We start from the raw sequence: 20,000 nt of genomic DNA, 5'->3' as shown, positions 1-20,000 counted from the left end.
TTTATTTTTGTGTTTTTTTCCACATAATATTTCACATTAGCATCTGTTTCATTTGGCTCGTGCCAACATGGATATTGATCTTACTGTCAGCAGAAACACAGAGCCAGAGACGAGCGTTTCCTTTTCAGCCTTCAGAAATAACGTGAATAGAAAAGTAGATCCCGTCTGTGCTGCCGCCATGTTGAGGAGGTCGGAGGTCACGCCGTCAGTCAGCAGACACCAGGAGAGATTTCCCCACCGAACCTTGTGAACCCTTCTCATTCAGTTTCACTTGTTATAAACGAGCTCAGTTAAACGTGATGGTGGAAACTAAAGGTTCAATTCAATTATTAAAAAATCAGATTTCTAAACATCATGTTGTTCTGAAGCCTCCTGGTTTGTTTCCACAGACGAACATCCAAAACTCAAAAACACAAATATTTTATTTTTCACAAATGTGAGTACTTGTACTTGATTACTTCCATGTTATACTACTTCGTTCTTCCACTCGTTCCCTTGTCTGCTCTTTCGTCTCCTCCCTTCTGTCCTTTGTTGTCTGAGGCAGTTATGGTATTTATTACTCCATTACATGTATTTAACAGCTTTAGTTACTTTTAAGAAGATTTTACACAATAGATAATATAACAAGCTTTTAAAATATAACACATCATAAAATCAAAGTTACATAAAAGTAACTAAAGCTGCCAAATAAATGTAACGATGATGAATAAATGTGTTGATTTAATTATTAATACTTTATAATACTGTGTAGAAATCTACAATTATTAAGAAACTCACACAGCTTCTAAATAATTAACAGTGAAGATGTTCTCAGGTCAGTCTGCATGTTCACTGTCTTTAGTCACAGTATTAATGTTTAGTCAGAGCTGGTTATATCGCCCTCAGTAGATGAATATAATACAACATGTTCAGGTTCACGTTTACAACAAACCGAGCTTCATGAGAACCGGGTCAGTGTTGGAGGAGGTACAGAGGTTTGTGTGTTGGATCTGGTCTCCGTCTTCTCTGTGTTTGCGGTCTGATGGATCTTGACCTCAGCAGGTCGCTACGTGTCTGTTCACGACCGTCAGCCTGAGTAACTCCTTTATTTCTGTAACTTGAGACGCAACAAGAACAGTATGAAGATAGCTCTCAGGATTAGCTTCTGACTGCTACCTGACAGAGTACTGGACTTGTGTTTAGCATTAATTAGCTAACGTTAGCATGCTAACGGTCTGAGCTAAGATGGTGGACGTGGTGAACGTCCCTCTGGGCCTGTTGTCTTCACCTCCACGCTCTCCATCAGCTGCTGCTCATAAACTTTGACATTTTGGTTTTAATGTTTGATTTCTACCTGCTGGTTTTCTTCCGCAGCGTGTTTGTGGAAACAGGATTAGCGTTAGCATTATTAGCAGCAGTTTGTGGAGGCAGCTTCATGTATTTAAGAATGTGTCTGTTTTTATATGAAGACTAAATGTCTGGAAACAATCAGACGCTTAAACACACGCTGCGTCCTCCAGCAGCACTAATGTGGACTTAATAGGAAGCAAAGGTCGACGTTTAGATAGAAATGTTATTTCAAAGCAGAAACACGGCTGAGTTCAGGGACACCAGAGGCTCTGAGGCCATGTAAGGCAGCTGTGTGTCGGCAGCATATCTGAACTGTGACACAGGAAACGAGCAGCACACTGAGCCTGTTTGTTCTGAAAACACCAGCAGAACCAGACGTCCAACCAACACAGCACGGAGCCAGGCACTGCCCCACACTGAGCAGGCTCAGCCACTGCCTCACACTGAGCAGGCTCAGCCACTGCCTCACACTGAGCAGGCTCAGCCACTGCCTCACACTGAGCAGGCTCAGTCACTGACCCACACTGAGCAGGCTCAGCCACTCACTTCCTGTTGCCACAACACCTGGAGGCACCCGTCACACTTTAAACACTCCTGGTTCAGCTGAGTCTGATGAGCTGAGGCTGATGAGCTGAGGCTGATGAGCTGTCTGATGAGCTGTCTGATGAGCTGAGGCTGATGAGCTGAGGTTGATGAGCTGAGGTTGATGAGCTGAGTCTGATGAGCTGAGGCTGATGAGCTGTCTGATGAGCTGAGTCTGATGAGCTGAGTCTGATGAGCTGAGGCTGATGAGCTGTCTGATGAGCTGAGTCTGATGAGCTGTCTGATGAGCTGAGGCTGATGAGCTGAGGCTGATGAGCTGAGTCTGATGAGCTGTCTGATGAGCTGAGGCTGATGAGCTGAGTCTGATGAGCTGAGGCTGATCAGTGAAGTGAAAATCACTCGTTTCACCTTATAAGGTGAAACATGGAGCGAGTCACATGTTGGCGTGTTCTCCACTGATCACACACACACACATGATGTTTTTATCTTCATGTCTTTGATCTGTTCATCCCTCAACACACACACACACACACACACACACACACACACACACACACACACACACACACACACACAGAGTCAGTAACAGTTTTATAGAATTAACGACTCGGTCGACAGAATAAATATGTTTCTACAAAACCACAGTTATGTTTCAGCTTCACGTGTTTATACTCTGGGTCGAGTTAGAAAACATCAAGTTTGGACTAAGATATCTGTTTCTGTCGTCACAGTAACAGATGTTAATGTCTCCAGGTGTCCTTTCACATATCCAGAGGTGTGACTCGAGCTGCAGTCGACTGTTTGGCACCTTGTTGGCTGTAATAACTCCTCCACCTCCTGATGTGCCAGTCAGCTGATCGTCATATAGGTGTATTTTCTCTCTGACAGCAGGATGAGTGACGTCCAGTTGGCCTCAGCTTCATCCACCGTCTCCCAGGTAACAGCCCTGTCACCAGGATGCAGTTCCCACGGCAACGAGCCTCCAGCGTTCATCCTCCCTCCACGCAACGCCCGGGTCGCCCTGGGGGGAGACGCCCGACTGGAGGGGAAGGTGGGACACACTCACACACTCTGTCCCTCCATCGTTAGTTTGTCTGATGGTTTGAATGTAAACTCACAGGATCATAACGCTTCGCCTGGGAGCGGGAGGTCATCAACAGCAGGACGAGTCCTCCTCTGGAGGCTCGTTTTAACCTTTTTCACTGGTGCACAGGTGTGTTCAGGTGTTCCAACAACTACAGGGATTTAGGTGTTGTAGTTTACCTGCTGAAACAAGACAGGGAACAAGTAAGGAAACAAAAGAAAAGGAAGGAGACAAGAGAGGAAACAAAGGAGAAAGCAAGCAAGGAAACGTCGTATAAAGTCATAAAGAGATGAAACAGGAGGAAAAAGGAAAGAAGACGAGAGAGGAAACAAGGAAAAAAAGAGGGGAGAGGAAGAAAGGAAAGGAAACAAGGGAGGAGGGTGTGAGAACAGAAGGATTCACATGTCTTCGGTCTTGTGACCGGCTGTATCCTGATGTGAAGAAGTCAAGCAGACACACACACACACACACACACACACACACACACACACACTCCTCTCAGGTAGAAACACTGCTCTGTTCAGGCTCCACTTGTTGGTGAGAAGAATGTTGGGTTTGTAAAATCCCACAGCACCTGAATGCAGCATCAGAGCATCGGTCCACAGCTCAGAGGCAAAACATGGAGATTGATGGCGCTGCAAGGCCTCATGGGAGTTGAGCTCGAAGTCATCACATACATCTGCACGCCACATTACCGAGGAAACGTTCCTACACACACCTCAGAGAGCAGCGTGTGTGTGTGTGTGTGTGTGTGTGTGTGTGTGTGTGTGTGTGTGTGTGTGTGTGTGTGTGTGTGTGTGTGTGTGTGAGTGAGTGAGTGAGTGAGTGAGTGAGTGAGTGAGTGAGTGTGTGTGTGTGTGTATGTGTGTTTTCTCCAGGTAACTGCATTAAATGTAAAAAGCACAGTCGATGTCACCTTCTGTGGTGAAACATCTCAAACCGCAGACAGCCGGACTGATTGTAAAATGAATGTGGAGTGAGTGATGAGTTCATTAAACACCTGTGTTCTCTGTCCCTCAGGTGCGTGGATATCCTGAGCCTCAGGTCACATGGTACAGAGAGGGGAGGGCTGTGATTGGTGGAGAGCGCTGTGTCGCGAAGCAAGGTGGGCGGGGCACCTTCAGCCTGGTGGTGGGCGGAGTCAGAGAGGAGGACCTGGGCCGTTACACCTGTCAGGCCACCAATCAGGCCGGGAGCAGACAGGTTACCGTGGAGATTCTTCTGGAAGGTTTGAACACCTGATCGTTACGACTCAAACTGCTGATATAGTGTCAGGATAATAATTTACTGTAAATACTGATACTAATGCCAGGATTACTGCACTGCCAAGATTACTGCACTGCCAGGATTACTGCACTGTCAGGATTACTCCACTGCCAGGATTACTGCACTGCCAGGATTACTGCACTGCCAGGATTACTGCACTGCCAGGATTACTTTTACTTCAGCTATTACTGATACTACTTATTTTATCTGACATTATTTACACTCAGAATAGTAGTTTGTAGTTTTCCAAACATGAGATTTAAAACTTTGTGTGTGTGTGTGTGTGTGTGTGTGTGTGTGTGTGTGTGAGTGTGTGTGTGTGAGTGAGGTTTTACTGCGTCGTAAACAGCTCGACGGCAGCTTCCTGTTTTTTAAACACAACCAGACTCGACCAGAGTTTCTTCACACTCAGTAAAACTAAACGAATCACAACCAGTCAGCACTGTGAGGTCCAAATACACGACACTGTAACTACAACTGCTAATGATTATCAATATCCATTATTTAATCAGTGTTTAAACCAGCAAATCAAATCAAATCAGTTTTATTTATACAGCCCAGAATCACAATCACATCGCCTCAGTGGACTTTACAGTCTGGACAGCGAGCGACGTCCTCTGTCCTCAGAGCCTCGATCCACGAGAGGAAAAACCTTTTTAACAGGCAGGAAAAAAGATGTAAGAAAGCTGAGGAGGAGCCACAGAGGAGCATCTTTCTCCCAAAGATTGATCAGAATCATCACCCACCTCCTGACTGTTTGAAATCATCAGTCAGCGCTCTCATTAATGACCAAGTTAATGAACAAACTTGAGCTGAAGGATGAAGAAGAGTTGATGTTATTTAACATTTGACTCATTTTTGCATGTAAGATTTCATTTAGCGCAGAAATACCTGAAATAAACTTTAAATCTCCTGCAGGTCGGTGTGTTTTGTAGCCACAGGTCAGTTAAACTGTCCTTTAACCCTCATTTCAAAAACCTTGAATAAACACATGAAGTAGACTCTAAGGATTCGATGGCTTCCTTCCTTATTTAGACAGAAATCATCATCATTAAAAATACATTTGTGATCAGATTATTTATTACAGACACATAATGTAGTTTTTATTCTACTTGATCTTTTCTCTGTCGTCACTCTTTGACATCTTGTTTCTGTGTTTTATATATTTCAGTGTTTCTTTTCTTAATGCTCTTTATGTTTTAATCACTCTGAGTTGTCGTTGCACAAATAAAGTGTCTTCCTTCTCGTCTTGTTCCTTTAAGCAGCTGAACTTTTTTCTGCTTCTCTAACGTTTTAATGTTTTTCCACCTGCAGAGAATTCTGGGAAGAAGTTTGTCCTCCCGTCCTCCATGAAAACAGGGTGAGCTCCTCCTCCGTCTCTTCTCTCATGTTTGTCGAGTCGTGGTGATAAATGACGAGTTGTAACTCTCCCTCAGTGTGTTGGAGGAGGTTCAGACTCAGACCTCCTGCTGGTTTTTAAAACAGTCCTGAGGACGATCCTTAAATCCTTCACATCTGCTCCTCTGGAGGTTTGATCACATCAGCAGAGATTCACTGCTGTTTCCTTTAAAATGAAACTGGAACAAATGTGTCGGAATATTTTCCACTGTTGGAAACTAAGAACTGTGTTAAAGAACAACTTTGAGACGGTTGTGAAGTATTTCAGTTTTCTGCAACTTTCTACCTCCACTCCACCTCTGAAGAAAAGTTATATAATATATATACATATAATATATATACACATATATAATATATATATACATATATATATATATATTACTCCACTACATTTATTTTAAGGCTTTACTTCTGTACTTTAAACGTCTTTTCTCACTGCTGTAAAGAAGTTAAGATGAGTCATGCTCATGGAACTCCATTTCCCATGATTCCAGGTGTCGCTCTGGAGGCCCGGGGATAGAGAGCAGGCCCAGTATTTGGGGTGAGAGTCCACCAAAGTTTGTCACTAAACCAAATCGAGCGTTCGCCAAGCTGGGACAGACCGGGAAGTTCTCCGCCAAAGCAACAGGACGTCCACAGCCCCGGGTCACATGGTACAAGGTGGGAGGAGCTTCATGAAGACTTTCACATCCCTGTTACGTCACAGTGCGATCTATATCCAGACACGTTGTCCCAGAAGGAGCAAGACACGTTAATGCAGGTGTAAATGCGTCGTGAAGGAGCTGATCTGGAATCTGTACGCATCATAACACTGATACAGATGTTTGTTTTCAGCTAAATGAAATATGGGTTGTAGAGAGAAACTCTGCTCCAGTTACTGAACGTCTGTTCTGTGACATGAAAGTGACAAAAATGTAATCATTTAACAGAGCTGAGTGAGAAATGACCCGTCGGTGCTGCTGATCTGCTGTCACAGAGCCGACAGGCCGGTTCTTCAACCACCAGGACGACCTGACACAATCATCTTATCAATGAAAGGAACAACTTCATGTTCTACAAGCCGAGTTTACCAGAGAAGACAAAATTAAGAATCTGTTTCACAAGGTTTACAACGTGTCCTCAAACTCAGCATTGCACAAAAATCTGTGATTTTTTAGGGAGTCTGATCTGAGGACAGAGATCTGCTCTGAGGACAGAGATCTGCTCTGAGGACAGAGATCTGACCTGAGGACAGAGATCTGACCTGAGGACAGAGATCTGATCTGAGGACAGAGATCTGCTCTGAGGACAGAGATCTACTCTGAGGACAGAGATCTGACCTGAGGACAGAGATCTGCCCTGAGGACAGAGATCTGACCTGAGGACAGAGATCTGATCTGAGGACAGAGATCTGCTCTGAGGACAGAGATCTGCTCTGAGGACAGAGATCTACTCTGAGGACAGAGATCTGACCTGAGGACAGAGATCTGCTCTGAGGACAGAGATCTGACCTGAGGACAGAGATCTGACCTGAGGACAGAGATCTGCTCTGAGGACAGAGATCTGCTCTGAGGACCAGGTGTAAACAAAAAGACGAGAGCAGAACGTCAGATCCCTCTTAAATGATAGAATGTAACTAAGTACATCTACTCAACTACTGTACTTAAGTACAATTTAGAGGCACTTTACTTGAGTATTTCCATTCTCTGTTACTTTATACTTCTTCTGTATTACATTTTGGAGGCAGATGTTGTACTTTTACAACTTTTACAACGTGTACTTACTCCACTACATTTATTTGATAACTTTAGTTACTAGTTACTTTACAGATTACATGCCGCATCAGAGCCAAGGTAGCACATTTTTAAATTAATTTATTTTATCATCAGTCAATTGACCCGTAGTATACAATATATACATACATGTAAAGATGTCTATCAGGTACTTTTACTGGTACATGTAACATCAGATTCTTTTACTCGAGTACTAGTGTGACTGTTAGGTACTTTTTACAACACTGAAGATTTCACAGCAGACAAGCTGAAACCTGTGAATGATCTTCTGCTTTTTATGTCAGTGAACAGGAACATGTGTTCAGTAACTGTGAATCTTCTGACCAACAGCTGAAATATAAAGAGATGAGTGGCCCAGTACAGAGAGGTGAGGTACTGTGAGGTACTGAGAGGTACTGAGAGGTACTGTGAGGTACTGTGAGGTACTGAGAGGTACTGTGAGGTACTGTGAGGTACTGTGAGGTACTGAGAGGTACTGTGAGGTACTGAGGTGAGCTGTGAGGTACTGAGAGGTACTGTGAGGTACTGAGGTGGGCTGTGAGGTACTGAGAGGTACTGAGGTGGGCTGTGAGGTACTGTGAGGTACTGAGAGGTACTGAGAGGTATTGAGGTGGGCTGTGAGGTACTGAGAGGTACTGAGGTGAGCTGTGAGGTACTGAGGTGGGCTGTGAGGTACTGTGAGGTACTGTGAGGTACTGTGAGGTACTGAGGTGGGCTGTGAGGTACTGTGAGGTACTGTGAGGTACTGAGGTGAGCTGTGAGGTACTGTGAGGTACTGAGGTGGGCTGTGAGGTACTGAGAGGTACTGAGGTGAGCTGTGAGGTACTGTGAGGTACTGAGGTATCAACAGAAGTAGTATAAAGTGTTGTGTTGCTCCACAGGAAGCTGTGTCATGCAGGCAGCAGGTTTTGAGCAGCAGTCCACTGGAAAGTTTAAAAATACATCCAGAGATATCTCCTCCTATTCTTCCTTTGTTAAACCTGCTGCCTACATTACCCACAATGCAGCTAAGCCTCTCTCTCTCTCTCTCTCTCTCTCTCTCTCTCTGTCTGTCTCTCAGGGGGAGGCGGAGCTTCAGTCTTGTGGGCGGGTCAGTATGTACGAACGCTCAGGTCTTCACTTCCTGGAGATACAGGAAGTGTGTGTGGAGGATGCAGGAAGTTACACATGTTTGGTCACCAACAGCGCCGGAACGGCAACCGCCACCGCCGCCCTCAACGTCCAGGGTGAGACGACCAATCAGGTTTAATTTCATCACTACTGTCAGAATAATTTAATATTTAGCAGAGTGAATATCTGTGTCCTGTTTCTGTCCTCAGGTGTTCCTGAGGACTCCTCCAGGTGAGTCATTCACTGACTTCAATTATAAAACTACAATGACCACAAGATGCTTCAAACTAACAACAATAAAGATGCAGAGTAAAGTTTCTGTAGGTTGACCCTGATGATCCTCCTGCAGGTCCGTCCGCCCGGCCGAGGCCTCACAGGCCAGGACCAGTCACCTGAAGGAGGACAGAGCTGCTCCCAGTGCTCCCAGTTCCCGGGCAGAGCAGCCCAGACTGAGAGAGAAGGAGCAGCAGAGCCTCCCGTCAGCCTCCTGGAGGAGCAGACCTGCTGTACAGCTCCCTCTGGTGGCTGAGAGGAGACCTGCAGCTGCTCAGGTCAGAGCACCTGCTTTAAAACTTGACCTCATCTGTAGCCACGTAGATGACTTCCATCATCGTTAACAACAACTCAAACAATCAAACAAACAAAATGGTGTATTTATTTTTTCAACTAAAATATGGATTACACTGTCGGACACTCGAGTATAAAAACTTTCAACAGACATATAACACATCAGAGTGCTGACTGGGAGCCTGAAGGATCTGGTGATGCACCGTAACATACTGTCATCAGTCTCCCTCTGTAATCTGATTACAGTTTCATTCCTCATTGTTTTTAATATTCACAATATAATTGAATTTTAAATTGAACCTATTATAAACATGTATTATGTACCTCTACAGTGTTTATCCGCTGTCAGTGTCAGCGTGTGGTTGTTATACGATCTGTCCACTAGAGGGCGTTCACACATGACCAATTAAAGCTGATAGCTTTCTTTTTAATTAATAAAGTTGAGACACGAAGTCCTGTGATGAGTGATTTTCTCAGGGAGTCTGGTGACGTTCTCTCTGATGAGGCTGTGTTGACCTGGAACATGCTGTTAGTGACGATCACATAGATGTTATCATGTCCTTTCAAATGAATACAAACACATGAACGTGCACAGCAGCACTTCCTCTGAGTGAATGGTGATCAAACACTGCAGGTGTGACTGATGGAGCAGCTGAGTGTTATTGAGGAGTGAGAGTATGAAGTTTACATTTGCGATATGCTCAAGTAATAAGTACAGTACTTGACTAATGTACTCAGTTACTTTGTACCACTGAGAAAAGTAAACAAAGTCAACTGAATCTCAAACGCACACCTCCTACTGTAGCCTATGACATCACTCTGTAGCCTATGACATCACTCTGCTAGCTGCTACAAGCCACAAGCTAATGGTTTAAAAAGGTTTCATACGAGGGTCTTATCAGCCTTTAAACTCTATACCTGTCTGTCTGTCTGTCTGTCTGTCTGTCTGTCTGTGTGTCTGTCTGTCTGTGTGTCTGTCTGTCTGTCTGTCTGTCTGTCTGTCTGTCTGTGTGTCTGTCTGTCTGCAGGTCCAGTCCGTCTCCAGTCCTGTTCCGGTTCTACCTGGTTCAGTCCAGCAGCCAGTGAGCAGCTCAGACAGCAGCAGGTAGACACACCTGAAGATCTGGAGGTTAAACTGGATTCTGAGCATAGTTAGCTTATGAGCTAATGTTAGCATTACATGACAGACTGAACAGAGTTTGTGTCTCTGGCAGTTGTTGTTGTTGTTGTTGTTGTTGTTGTTGTTGTTGTTGTGATAAAACGTCATGTATCAGCTGATCAGTGTTGTTGCTGGTGTGCTGTCCACTGTGTTTGTTGTGATCTGTGTGTTTGAGGGCTGTGAGGAGGTCGGTGTCTGGGTTCATCCTCCGGTTCGAGGCCGTTCCTTTGGACCAGGAGGCCACGGAGGGAGCTCAGGTCACATTCACCTGCCAGGGTAACACCTGCGGCTCTGACTGAAGAGTCTTCAGTGATAATGATGATCATCTGTTGTGTGTTTCATTGTGTGCTGTAGTCTTTCTGTTGTACTGTTAAATTATAAAACTGGATCAGCTCCAAACAGAAGAGTCTCATTTAAAGAAGGCTGAAGTAAAATGAGCGCCTCATGAGTGAGTGTTACCTGTGCTCACAGTGACGGAGGCGACTCATCAGGTGTAACGACCGTTTTCGTTCCTTTAACTAAAGTAAGTCTGCTGCTCGCCTGTCCCCAGTCTCGTCTGCTGCCGTTGCCACGGTAACATGGCTGAAGGACGGGGGGGCTGGTGAGGATCGGTCCAGGTCTGCAGCACAGGCAGGACGGCGCCTGTCTCACTCTCACCATGGAGAGAGTGAGACAGGTGGACCAGGGAACCTACAGGTGTCAGCTGATCACTGCTGACGGAGCGACGGTCACCTCGGCAACATGGACGCTCCGAGTGCACAGTAAGTCACCTGAAGTCACCTGACCTTCCAGCAAGACACATTTCAACACGTAGTGTTTATGGGGAGTGTGGTGGCCTGAAGTCCCCAGCAGGGGGCAGCACAGCTACACAAAACACTCCAAGTGTCTCTGACATGTTTAAAAATACTGAAGATAAAAACATTCAGAAGCCACAAACATCAGATAAACGTTCAGCGTTCAGGATACAGCAGGTCAGCTCACAACCCAACCGTTACTCAACAATAAGACAGGAAGTGAAAACAGATTTAACAAATAAGAACATTTACTCAACATCAAGTCTCCTGATCAGAGACCTGCTGCCGATCACATCAATTCATCTATAAGTGATCAAAATAATCTGAAATTGGGTTTTGATTTTAACGAGGAGTCGGTGTAAAATAATCTGATCCTCGTTTCATAACCATCAGTATGAGAAGTTCTCAGAGTTTCTGTCTGAAGCTGAAGCTGAAACACTTTAAAGTAGCGTCTGTAAAATAAAAACAGGGCACAGAGCCGTTCAGAAGCATCGTGTGCACGTCATCAGCCATGTTCCAGGGTGGAAGTGGCTTTGAGACGATGTTACTGTGAAACTGTTCAGTTGAACGAACGTCTAAAAACAACGGCAGCTGTTTGTCCTTTCCTGAAGACAAACGAGTCATTTCAGAGATTATAGTGAAACATGAGCTGCTGTTATCAGACAGAGAGGACGTTACAACACGAGTACTCAGATCCTCCACTAAAGTACCAATAAAACACAATGTTACTTCATTTAAATGATGTGAGTGTTCTCAGCTTCACATAGTTAAAGTATCAGCAATAAATAGAAGTTGATCAATCTGAGCGGTCGTCACAGGATTGATGGGAGAGACACGAAGAAGAAGAAACAGTTGTGATGGACAACATCTGTTTTCAGTTTCTGGACTTAGTCAAATAAAGATAATTAGATCAGTCATTAAGGTAAAAGCTTGTGAAACCTGATGAGGAGACACAACTACACCCTGAGTTTATAGACGAGACGACAGGACGAAAAGGTTGATGTGGTGAAGACATTAGTGATGTTTAATAAGCTTTCATATGTTGTAATCAGTGTTGAATTAGTGAGAACTGTTGTTGAATATGATGAATTGATTTGTATTGTAGTGTCGTGCACACAGAGAGCACAGCGCTCATATACAGCTCCAGCTGTCAAACACTTCATTAAACTGTATTCTGCAGCTCGCTGTAAAAGACGACACGCTGCCTCCTCTGGCAGATACAAACACTCCTCCTGCAGCAAAGCTCGAGTTCTCCATAATCATCCAGCCAACAGAAATCAGACATTTTAGTAAAAAGTACGTCTGTTACGTCGTGGACAGCACGACAAAACAAGAAATAAAGCTCCGTCTCATTTTCACCTCACTCACACAAGATGAAGTCCGTCCTCCTGTGCGGGGAAACCTGCCGGCCTCGAGGCTGAAGGTCATGTTCCTGATCGTGACCGTGCACATCGGCTCGTAGTTTTAGCTTGGACCAAATATGAGAAACATCTGAATATCACAAAGTAACCTGTGAGGTGACATGTGAGGTGTCCCAGGTAAAGATCTTGTCTATGATCAGACGTCTTCACGAGTCTATTCCACAGCTGGAGCATCTGACAGCTTAATAAATGTAGTGGAGTGGAGGTATGAAGTTGCATTAAATGGAAGAACCTTAAAACTGTACTTAGGTAAAGTGCTTGAGTAATTACAGTTTACTTAATTACTCTTCACCTGTGGGAGGAGTGAAGTTTACAGACGTGACTGAGAGACGGAAACATTCACATCTTTTCAATATCAGACAGGACGAGTGTGAAACGTCCTCCAGAGTCCAGAGGACGTTTCACGTGTCTGAACCACAGACCAGACTCACAGAGTGATTCGCAACTCACACAATGTAAAGCATTCAACGAAACCAGCAAGTTCAACCACCTCTCAACATTAAAATACTCCTGGGAGAAGGAGACAGGGCATACCTGCTGCCCAATATGTGTCACCATGCACACCCTGAGACACACACACACACACACACACACACACAGACACACACAGACACACACACACACACACACGCACACACACTGTATATACTGTATATATAATTAATGTAAATCAAGCTTGGTGTTGTGTTTGTGTTCATGTTGTTATTTGTTGTGTTCTGTCTGAATATTTGGACGAGTTGTGTTTTGATGCTTTGGCAACATTGTTGTTAAACTTTCATGCCGATAAAGCTCCTTTGAATTGACAGAGAGAGAGAAAGAGAGAGAGAGAGAGAGAGAGAGAGAGAGAGAGAGAGAGAGAGGCTCTCTGGTGTCGTACGACCGTTAAACAAATATGAGAGCTGGAAACCATATAAAGACAAAACATGCTGCTGCACACACACACACACACACACACACACACACACAGGCTGAAGCCGACCCAAGAAGGGCATCGTCGGGGGAATCCACTGTGTGTGTTTGTGTGTGTGTGTGTTTGTGTGTGTGTGGGGGGGGGGGGGGTCAGAGCCTCAAATCAAGAAATCACCTCTGTGATTGAACTTAGTGAAACATGAAACATGAAATATGAAACATGAAACATGAAACATGAGCTCAACCTCGTTTTCATTCTTATTTTAATTTGTGCATCAGAAAACGTGAGAGGAAACTGGAAACAAAATAAAAAGATGAACAACTGCAGTCAAGCTTCATCCAGATGAAATAAATCTTAACTGAGTTTTTCATAAAATGATCAAAGTAATCCTGTTGTGTGTCTGTGAGCTGATTGGTTGATGGAGATAAACAGCAGGTGGAGCTAATTCTTCAGTCAATCCCATTAAACCATAGAAGAAGAAGAAGAGGACACAACGAGATGACTGTAGGAAGGTTACAGCCTCCTCATCGTCGCTCCACACTGCTGATGTCACGTTTCAGGCACATGAGTCAGTCTGTTTCTAGTTTGATCCGTTAAACTGTCAAAACAACTTTTCACTTCAGCCACAAAAAACACTTCATTTTATTTCCACGTTTATTTTAGCGTCACAACTGATCATTTCAGCTGCAATAAAAACATTTTTGAACTTTTCTACATGAATCCATTTGATCTCCACTGTGTTGAGTCATCAACAAACAACTTATTAAAATCAGCATCATCAATCACACACATTTATATATATAAACAAAACACACAGTACTGACAGTGTGTACATGCATGTACTGGAAATATAATTATAAAACACTTTAACTTCTACTTTTAAACTTAAGTACATTTAATATCAGATACTTTAAGTTTGAGTTTGGGTACTTTTTTTTATACCACTAGACATTAAAGACAGAAGTATTTTTCCTCCTTAGAACATAAAAATATTACTTATTTATACTACTGTGCTGTTTCTACTGATACTTTTACAACATAAAGCTGAGAGTACTTCATGTCTTTATATCAAGAAGCTCCAAAGACGAATAACTTTATAACTGCTGCATATTCACAATACTTGTAAAGTTTAGCACAAAGTCACTGAGCTCAATCACATTATCTACCATTTTAAAGTATATAAATGTGTTATTATATCTCTTCAGTACAACATGGTGTCCCTCAGGGCTCCTGCTCGACCCTCTAAAGTTTAGTTTCTGCATTAATAACTTGTGTTCAGCTCGTCCTGCAGCTCAAACTCAACATGTTTGCAGATGATGCCGTTTTGTTTGCTGCTGGTTTTGTATGAACATGACAATAACATGAAGATGATGACGACGATGTCTCGTTCCAGCTCGGTCCTCATATGTTGGGGGCGTGGCTTCGCGGTCCATCCAGAACGTGTCACGGCTTGAGGAGGGCGTTGTACAGCCATGACGGAGCAGAGTGCAGCAACAGAGTCCAGGTTGAAGGTCAGAGGTTATTCAGACCAATCAACTGTTTTCTTTTCTTCTTCTGGGAGGCTGTGTGGTTTTACTGGAAGAATGTTTCATTGTGTGCACTTGAAATTACTCTCTGGATTTATGGACGTTTATTTTGGGAGGACAGTAGAGATAATGATATCCTCAGGAAGTAGAAGTCACACTGAAGCTATGAACGTGTGTCTCATGTCCAAGTGTTCACATTTGACTCATTTAGGACTCTGAGAGGGAGGCAGATTTTTTAATTCCAGTATTTCCTCTCTTTTAACTCTGTTTTTGGTCTCCACCACCTCCTTGGTTCACAATCTCAGCTATGACAGTGAACACAGTGTCAGGTAGACACTCATTCATCAGTGTGCTAACTGTGGTGAATAACAGAAACAATCGTCACAGCTTTATAAGGAATATCAAAAATCCTCCTGCCGCAGGAAATCCCCCCTCTGAACACACACACACACACACACACACGCACACACACACTCAGACAGTGAAATATCAGGAGGTTCCCACAGACCGACCCACTCGACCTTCAGACTCAGATGTCCTTGTGTGGACAATAAAGTTTTGTGAGAGTCTGTTTGTTTAAACCGGAGTGAACGATGTTCCTCTTCTGTTGAAGTGCTTCCAATCATTCACTCTGAACGAACAATGGATCACGTGACCAGCTGTGTGTCGGCTCCAGGTTCAGCTCTGTTGTCACAATGACCAACGACTGAAGGAAGAAACAAAAGAAACACTAAATTATATTTAATGAAGATGTTCAGTTACATATAAAAGTCCTGAGTCCGGAGTGTTCAGCAGCCAATAGGAGGACTCTGTTCAGTCACATTTGTTTTGTTGTTTAGAATACGAGTCTTCCTATTGGCTATATTGCTACTTCATGATGCCATAACGCTCACCTGTGATTGGTTAGCACTGTTGGCAGTCTGCAGGCGGAGGAAGGCGTCTGAGCAGCGCGTGAATCAACTCTTAAATTAGAGTTCAGCTCTTTGTTTCATCTTCAGAGGTGAATAATCAGATTTATTATCAACGTTAATGGATTTAATGCACAAACACTCAGAACACCTAAAGTACAATAAAGGGCACGGAGGAGGGTGTCCACATACTTGTGGCCATATAGAGCAGGGAAGCCGAAGCAGAGGATCGAAATGTGTGTGTGTGTGTGTGTGTGTGTGTGTGTGTGTGTCAGAGAGAAGGAGAGAGAGAGAGAGTCAGTGATCATCAGCCTGATCCTCACTCGTCCTTCTCCATATATGGAGTTTGGATTTCCCTTTCTCTCCTCTAACGTTTGTGTGTGTGTGTGTGTGTGTGTCTGTGTGTGTGTGTGTCTGTGTGTGTGTGTCTGTGTGTGTGTCTGTGTTAACATGTGTCTGCATGTATGGGAGCACGTGCTAGTATGCATATATACAGTGTGTATCTGTGTGTGTGGGTTAACATGTGTCTGCACGTGTGAGTATGGATATACAGTGTGTGTGTGTGTGTGTGTGTGTGTGTGTGTGTGCGTGTGCTTGTGCTTGTGTGTGTGGTTAACAGGCTTTGTTCTGTGTACATATCAGACATACCAGAGAGGAGCACACATAATTAATAATGTACACAACTCTGAATTTACACAAGAACCAAAAGAAAGAACGAGAACCAAAGAACACAAACTTTATTTAAAACATGAGCTGAACGAACAAAACAGAAGTCTGTTGATTACACAGTCAGTTAGCTGTGTGCTAGCTGTGAATCAAATACTGACCCTGGTTTATGGCCTGCTGGAGGAGCTAACGCTGATGTTAGCCTGCTGGAGGAGCTAACGCTGATGTTAGCCTGCTGGAGGAGCTAACGCTGATGTTAGCCTGCTGGAGGAGCTAACGCTGATGTTAGCCTGCTGGAGGAGCTAACGCTGATGTTAGCCTGCTGGAGGAGCTAACGCTGATGTTAGCCTGTTTGAACTGTTTTTAACTACCAAATTAAATAACGAGGAGGAGGATTAACTTGTGATGGCACACTGAACAGATTTTCTTCTTCATGTGTTTTGTGTTGCAGGCAGACGGCAGGGTCGCAGGTCAAAGGTCACAGAGGTCAGAGGAGTGTGTGAGGCTCCGTGCTTCGTCTGCTGCCTCGCTGACCTGAAGGTGATGGACGGCAGCAGAGTCACCATGACAGTGGAGCTGACCGGTACGGCCATGCCGTGTGTGTGTGTGTGTGTGTGTGTGTGTGTGTGTATGTGTGTATGTGTGTGTGTGTGTATGTGTATGTGTGTGTGTGTGTGTGTGTGTGTGTGTGTGTGTGTGTGTGTATGTGTGTGTGTGTGTGTGTGTGTGTGTGTGTGTGTGTGTGTGTGTGTGTGTGTGTGTGTGTGTGTGTGTGTGTGTGTGTGTGTGTGGGTTCCAGGGCGCCATTCTGAACGTTCACTTTCATGTTTCGGGATGCCGCCCTTAATTATTTTTGAAAAAAGGTCCGCCATTTCGAACCTGAAACCCGAACCATAACCACAACCCGGTCGGAATGGCGGACCGTCGGAATGGGGGTCGCCCCCCCGTGTGTGTGTGTGTGTGTGTGTATGTGTGTGTTTGTATCTGTGTGTGTGTGTGTGTTTGTATCTCTGTGTGTGTGTGTTTGTGTGTTAGCTGTGGTATTTCCTGTCAGATCTCCAGGGAGATGGTGAAGATGAGATGAGGACAGATTTACTCTGGATAAGTTCTGCCTCTTCATTTCCCTTTGTGTGTGTGTGTGTGTGTGTGTGTGTGTGTGTGTGTGTGTGTGTGTGTGTGTGTGTGTGTGGTCAGGTTCTGGTTCTGTCTGCTCTGACAGCAGTGTCTGGGTTTGAGTTATGAGTTGATTAACAGGTACTATAGAAGTGAACTATAGCTGCAGGCTCCATATAATTAACCAGCCCAGTGTGTGTGTGTGTGTGTGTGTGTGTGTGTGTGTGTGTGTTGTGTTACATAATGATTTTCCACACAGGGTTTTCTCCATATAAGCTGTGTGAGGATCAGGTCTGCTGCTACCTGAGAGCCTCGCTGCTCTCGAACATCTCATGATTATCATGAGATGTGAAAACAGTATTTCTTCCCATGAATGAAGTTTTATTTAGAGCAGAATTTAATCTGATGTTATTTTTGCTTGCACACTGAATAAAACAGACTACAGCTCCGTTCACACCGGCTTGTAGGTGATATGAATCCTGTCCGGACCTCATGTGTGGGTCTGTTCTCATCAGAAGAGACCCCATGAATAATCACCAAATGTGTTATTGTCATGTCAGCTACAGGTGGATACTGCTGTCCAAGTTTTCAAGCCTATATTTGTTATTTTCCACAGAAGTCAAATAGTCCCATTAAAGTGAGCTGAATCAGATCGTAGACGACTGATGTTTCTGTTAATTTGTCGATGAATAATAAGTATTGATGTGATTGCGGTCCTCAGGTCACCCCCCTCCACAGGTGGTGTGGCTCCATAACGGGCAGGAGGTGAAGGAGTCGGAGGACTTCCACCTCCTCAGGGAGGAGAACCGGTGCACCCTGCTGATCCAAGAGGTTTTTCCTGAGGACACTGGGACCTACAGCTGTAAGGCCTGGAACCAGCATGGAGAGGCCTTCAGCCAGTGTCGGCTCACTGTGGAGGGTAACCATCGATCACAACAGCAGTGATCAAGTTTCAGCTCAGAAATGTTGGTCGACCTTTTTTGTCATGTTTGTGGTTTTGTGGTTTTGTGTCAGAGCCCCAGGACGGCGTCCAGCCCTGGTTCATCACCAAACCAAGACCGGTAAGTGCCGTCGTGGGTCAACATGTTCTCCTGTCCTGTGCCATCGCCGGAGACCCGTTCCCCAAGTACACCTGGACCAGAGCCGACCTGAGCCGACCTTTGACCTCTGGAGTAGACTATGAACTGCTGCAGAAAGAGGACGTCATCTCACTGCTGATCAGGTCAAACATTCACATGTCCAGACATCTCTACATCTCTACATCTATAGATCCTGGACCAAGAACTAAATCCTCCCTCTGCCTCTGCTTCTTCTTCTTCTACACCAGGAGAGTTAAAAAGCATCACACTGGAGAATACCTGATCACCCTGAGGTGAGCCGACCACACACGCTGCGTCAACATAAACTGACAAAAACAGAAAAGAAGCAGATGTTCTGCAGACAGCAACACTAAAATAATCCTCTGTGATATACAGTATGTAGATGAAGTGAGGATTAAACTCCACCCCTCCCCCACCCATAATCTACCCACCCACCCCTTTACACACTGTCGTCCTCCATCATGTTCATCACAGTGTTTTTACTTGTTCATTTCATTTATTATTATTCAGGAGCCATGAAGGTTCATATGTTCCCACTAGTGATGGAGGGACTGTTAATCATATGTATGGTCCTAAAGAAGACCTTAAAAGGGTCGTAGGTAGAATAATGTACACGTTTCTGTTGACACTGTACAGACAGACATACATCATACAGACATACATACATACGTACATACATGCATACATGCATACATACATACATACATACATACATACATACATACAGGATGACAAAGTAAGCAGGGTAGTAAGGTACTGGGGAAGGTATCCGGTTTAGTTCTTGAAGTTCTTGAAGGGAACTGTATTTAATCTGTAATTAATGCAGCCAGATAGAAACTACAGAGGGTTATAATCATAGTTTAATATGAATTAACTAGCTGAAGGCAACTTGATAAATGAAACCAGCTAAAGGGCACATGCTGAAGGTTACTAGATGAAGGACATTAACTGAAAAGTACTTGCTGAATGGTTCTAGCTGAAGGTCCGAGCTGAAAGGCAGTACTTGAAGGGCACTAGGTGAAAGTACGCTGAAGGGCGCTAGACAAAGGGTACTAGCTGAAGATATATAGTTAGCTGAAGGCTACTTAAAGAAGGCTTCTAGATGAAGGGTGCTCCCTGAAGGGTACTAGATGAAGGGTACTAGCTGAAGGGTACTAGATGAAGGGTACGAGATGAAGGATACTAGCTGAAGGATACTAGCTGAAAGGTACTAGATGAAGGGTACTAGCTGAAGGATACTAGATGAAGGGTACTAGATGAAGGGTACGAGATGAAGGGTACGAGATGAAGGATACTAGCTGAAGGGTAGTAGATGAAGAGTACTAGATGAAGGG

The 20,000-nt window shown here is 44.3% G+C and overlaps 2 protein-coding genes across 2 annotated transcripts in view; both read left to right on the top strand.

Annotated features, from left to right (window-relative positions):
- Nucleotides 1-9,119, top strand: part of LOC141002046 (myosin light chain kinase, smooth muscle-like) — a 13,326-nt gene extending 4,207 nt beyond the window's left edge. Inside the window, exons 2-8 of the mRNA XM_073473206.1 lie at nt 2,761-2,923; nt 3,977-4,184; nt 5,537-5,582; nt 6,115-6,280; nt 8,453-8,618; nt 8,712-8,733; nt 8,852-9,119. Of these exons, the coding sequence (XP_073329307.1) occupies nt 2,765-2,923; nt 3,977-4,184; nt 5,537-5,582; nt 6,115-6,280; nt 8,453-8,618; nt 8,712-8,733; nt 8,852-9,119 (1,035 nt within the window). The 5' untranslated portion in view covers nt 2,761-2,764. The remainder of the gene's footprint in view (nt 1-2,760; nt 2,924-3,976; nt 4,185-5,536; nt 5,583-6,114; nt 6,281-8,452; nt 8,619-8,711; nt 8,734-8,851) is intronic.
- Nucleotides 9,120-10,913: 1,794 nt separating this feature from the next.
- Nucleotides 10,914-20,000, top strand: part of LOC141002083 (myosin light chain kinase, smooth muscle-like) — a 44,737-nt gene continuing 35,650 nt past the window's right edge. The window contains exons 1-6 of the mRNA XM_073473241.1: nt 10,914-10,989; nt 14,747-14,864; nt 16,905-17,036; nt 18,288-18,485; nt 18,581-18,788; nt 18,894-18,938. Coding sequence (XP_073329342.1) covers nt 14,759-14,864; nt 16,905-17,036; nt 18,288-18,485; nt 18,581-18,788; nt 18,894-18,938 — 689 coding nt within the window. The 5' untranslated portion in view covers nt 10,914-10,989; nt 14,747-14,758. The remainder of the gene's footprint in view (nt 10,990-14,746; nt 14,865-16,904; nt 17,037-18,287; nt 18,486-18,580; nt 18,789-18,893; nt 18,939-20,000) is intronic.

Source organism: Pagrus major, chromosome 9, assembly GCF_040436345.1.
Source record: "Pagrus major chromosome 9, Pma_NU_1.0".
Taxonomy (NCBI): Eukaryota; Metazoa; Chordata; class Actinopteri; order Spariformes; family Sparidae; genus Pagrus; species Pagrus major.
The sequence above is the reverse complement of the archived record's forward strand: the minus strand, read 5'-3'. Positions and strand labels throughout refer to the sequence as shown.